The 3,445-nt window shown below is 41.7% G+C and overlaps 1 protein-coding gene across 9 annotated transcripts in view; it reads right to left on the reverse strand.

The window, feature by feature from the left end:
• QTMAN (queuosine-tRNA mannosyltransferase) overlaps positions 1-3,445 on the reverse strand; it is a 389,119-nt gene that overhangs the window by 62,175 nt on the left and 323,499 nt on the right. For 7 of the 9 annotated variants that reach the window (XM_040474979.1, XM_040474978.1, XM_040474983.1 and 4 more), the window contains one exon: positions 518-862. The exons of the other annotated variants lie outside the window; for them this stretch is intronic. In XM_040474979.1, the coding sequence (XP_040330913.1) occupies positions 518-862 (345 nt within the window). The remainder of the gene's footprint in view (positions 1-517; positions 863-3,445) is intronic. 9 annotated transcript variants of the gene reach the window in all.

A 3,445-nucleotide genomic window follows, 5' to 3' on the forward strand; every position in this document is an offset into this window, starting at 1 on the left:
GTAGATTTGGAATCCCGTTCTGATACTTTGGAAACTTCTTGGACAAGATTTGATTTTCTAGAAGCGTCTAGGTGCTGTTGTTAGTTGTGCAAATCACTGCAGATATTTATTATTTAAAAAAAAATTTTTTTTAACGTTTATTTATTTTTGAGACAGAGAGAGACAGAGCATGAATGGGGGAGGGTCAGAGAGGGAGGGAGACACAGAATCTGAAACAAGCTCCAGGCTCTGAGCTGTTAGCGCAGAGCCCGACGCGGGGCTCGAACTCACGGACCCCGAGATCATGACCTGAGCTGAAGTCAGACCCTTAACCGACTGAGCCACGCAGGCGCCCCTCACTGCAGATATTTATCTGCAATTCAAATTTAATCTAAACACACCACTCCTTATATAAAGACATCAATAATGCTACCTTTTTCTAAAGTTATGGGGACAATAAATTACTAAGTCAACCATTAGAATATATTTTCTATGACCAGTCTCCAACTCTCACTAAATTGGTGTGTCTTAAACTTACCACCTGTGAGGCCACACAATGTGCAGTGGTCTTTGTGGATCGTCAATTCCACCGAAAATGTCACAGGGACTAGAAGTCGTATTTTGTTTATCTTCCTCATGAAGAGAGCTCGAATTATCTGATGAGTGGCACGTTCTCAAGTCTGGCTCCTGCGTTAATGAGCTACCCAGGTTTTCTTGTTGTGCAGCATTACAGGGTCCAGACTCTGAATTAAAATTCTTCAATAGATTCTCAGAACCTTTCTGCTCCTGGTGGAAAGCAGGGGCCATCGATGGAGCAGCACCACCATTTCCTTTAAGGCTGAGAATCTTCTGTAGATGGATTGTTTTGTGCTTGGGCATGAATCTGTTACAAAAAGGAAGTGCAATACACTTTCAGTGAAAATACTATTTAAAGCGTCTCCTTTACCTTTCTGTAAGGACATGAGGATGATGTATAAAAGTGATAAAAAAAAATAAACTAAATCTGTAACCAACATACTAGTAGGAAAGATACAAATAAGTAGTAGCCATCCACAGAAAGTTCAAAAGTTTGAAATTAGACCACATTGTTTTCAAACTGTTTCGCTGGCTGTAAAACCTGCACCATACATCCCGTAGAGAGATGATTTATCACTCTCTCCTCACGCATCTTGCTGCAGTTCCATTTTACATTTTCCAGTCACTGCATGGCCCAGTGTATATTCCAAGCCACACTTAGTCATTACCCAACAAAACTGCTCGAAACTTCCTTAACACTGGCCATTTCTGCTCACATGACTGTTCAGTATGCCTGGGAACCTGGGACACACATTTTTATTACATTGACCTTGAGACTAGTCCCCGAATATTTTTTTCAGTGCCATTTCTCCCATCTTCCCATAATGCTTTGCCATACAGAGTCTGATATCTGTTACTTACTGCTAGAGGCATCTAAATAAAATGAGATCAAGAAGCTCACCGTCTATTGGGGAGCAAACCAGTAGTGCTTAGAACAGACACAAACCAACTAACCTGTGGTGAAACATATAAAGAATGGGCATCCCAAGTTTTTAAACAGAACTAGAGATTAATTCTGATTTGGGGGATCAGTAAAGGCTGACAGACGGTTTTAGTTGAAGGAGTCTGAAAGGCAGAGAGGGGGAAGTTCTGAACTGAGGGAGTGTTGTGATCAAAGCAAAGGGACGTGAAAGACCATAAGTTCTTCAGTGAATAACAAGCAATCCAAAGAGACTGGGGTCAAGTCCCAGAGTCTGAGGTGTAGAGAGGTAGACTGAGGCCAGACAACAAGTGCTTTCTCTGAGTCCCTGAGACTTGACCCCTTCCCTGCACTGTTGGGCAAGTGAAGAAATGGAGAGCACATGCATTTAAGAGATAGGTGAGGGAGAAGAACCATGGAAGGAGAGCAATAAGGAACATTTGGAAGAGTAAAAAGAGAATCTGAGAGAGTAATATCACCCTGTTGAAGTGAATTAAGAGTCTCAAAACAATGTGTGAATCAAGAAACCTTAAAAATGCATGGCGGGGGGGGGGGGGGTACGAAACACTCCATAGGTACCAGAGCATCAGATAAAACAAAGAGCTTTTGGATCTCTTGCTACTCAAGGGGGAGTCCCCGTGGCGAGCATAGGCAGAAATCAGCCTGCAGGTTACAGTGTGCACATCAAAGAGGGAGAGGCCGAGAAAGAGAGGTTGAGAGGAGAATGGGGAAGCAAGATCAGTTTTCCTTAATGGGGCACGTGCACATAGGTGTAGTCGCTAGGGTGTTCACTTGGGGACACATGCTAGGGAAGGAGGTGGATCCTGAAGAAACAGAAAAGTCTTGCAAGACTTTTAGGAGAACAGCATAGCATGTAGGATTCTTGGCCAGGGGGAAAGTAAGTAGGTCTTATGAAAGAGACTAGACCAAGCTTTCTTACAAAGCTGAGGGAAGGAGAAAAAGTGAAGCCGGAAAAAAGTTTCAGATGGCAGGTATGGAATCGGTGGTGTGTCACACGATTTCGAGGCCAACGATCTCAAGGCCAATAGACGAGGCCACTGATTTCAAGCAAGGTGAGAAGAGGTGAAGGTAAGTATAAGAAGTGTGCTAAGGGACCAGGACAGGAGAGAGGAGTCGAGGACGTTCGCTAGGTCGGAGGGCGAGGACTGATGGGCAACACGAATGAACGGGGTGGGTTCTGCTGTAGGCTGGAAACAAGGTCTTTGGCTGGAGTGTGCTGTATACATTACAGAACCAAAAAGCTTGTTTGGGGGCTTCTGTGCTTGTCTCATAAAGCCCTTTGAGATAAATTGCCTTATATATAAGAACCCTGCAAGTAATAAATACATGATTGTAGACAGATGGATAAAACACAAAAATGGTGCTAACTCCTTTGGTATACCCTAATGAAATAATAAATTAATTCTTGATTTAAAAATAAACTTGGGCATATACAGATCATAGTTTCATACCTCACATTACTGAACTATTATGGGAACTAACGATCTTTATTCCTGAAACAAATTCAAAAACACCGAGGAGACTCTAAGGAACTGAAATCCAATGGAAAAGCTCCCACTGGACACCACAAAAAGAAAAAAAGAGCAAACTATAACAGCATCTTAACTTTAAAAAAAAAAAAAAAAACAATGTGGGGCTCAAACTCACAACCCTGTGATCAAGAGTCACATGCTCCTTCAACTGAGCCAGCCAGCAGCCCTGACAATATCTCAACGTTTAAACAAATGAAACAAACAGCAAGAGAAGGAACATCTGTACATATCTGGAAAACAACAATAAAGCGAGAGAAGAAAACTGTTTGTTTGTATGTTGGATAAAGGATGCCAGGCAAGCTTAAAAAGGATTTTAACAGAATTACAAATTTAGTGCAGGAAGGATTCACCAAAAAAACAAAAAATCTGTATCTATATCTATATCTATATCTATATCTATATCTATATCTATATCTAT

The sequence above is a fragment of the Herpailurus yagouaroundi genome, unplaced genomic scaffold (genome assembly GCF_014898765.1).
Source record: "Herpailurus yagouaroundi ecotype Mexico unplaced genomic scaffold, PumYag 140, whole genome shotgun sequence".
In the NCBI taxonomy this organism is placed as follows: domain Eukaryota; kingdom Metazoa; phylum Chordata; class Mammalia; order Carnivora; family Felidae; genus Herpailurus; species Herpailurus yagouaroundi.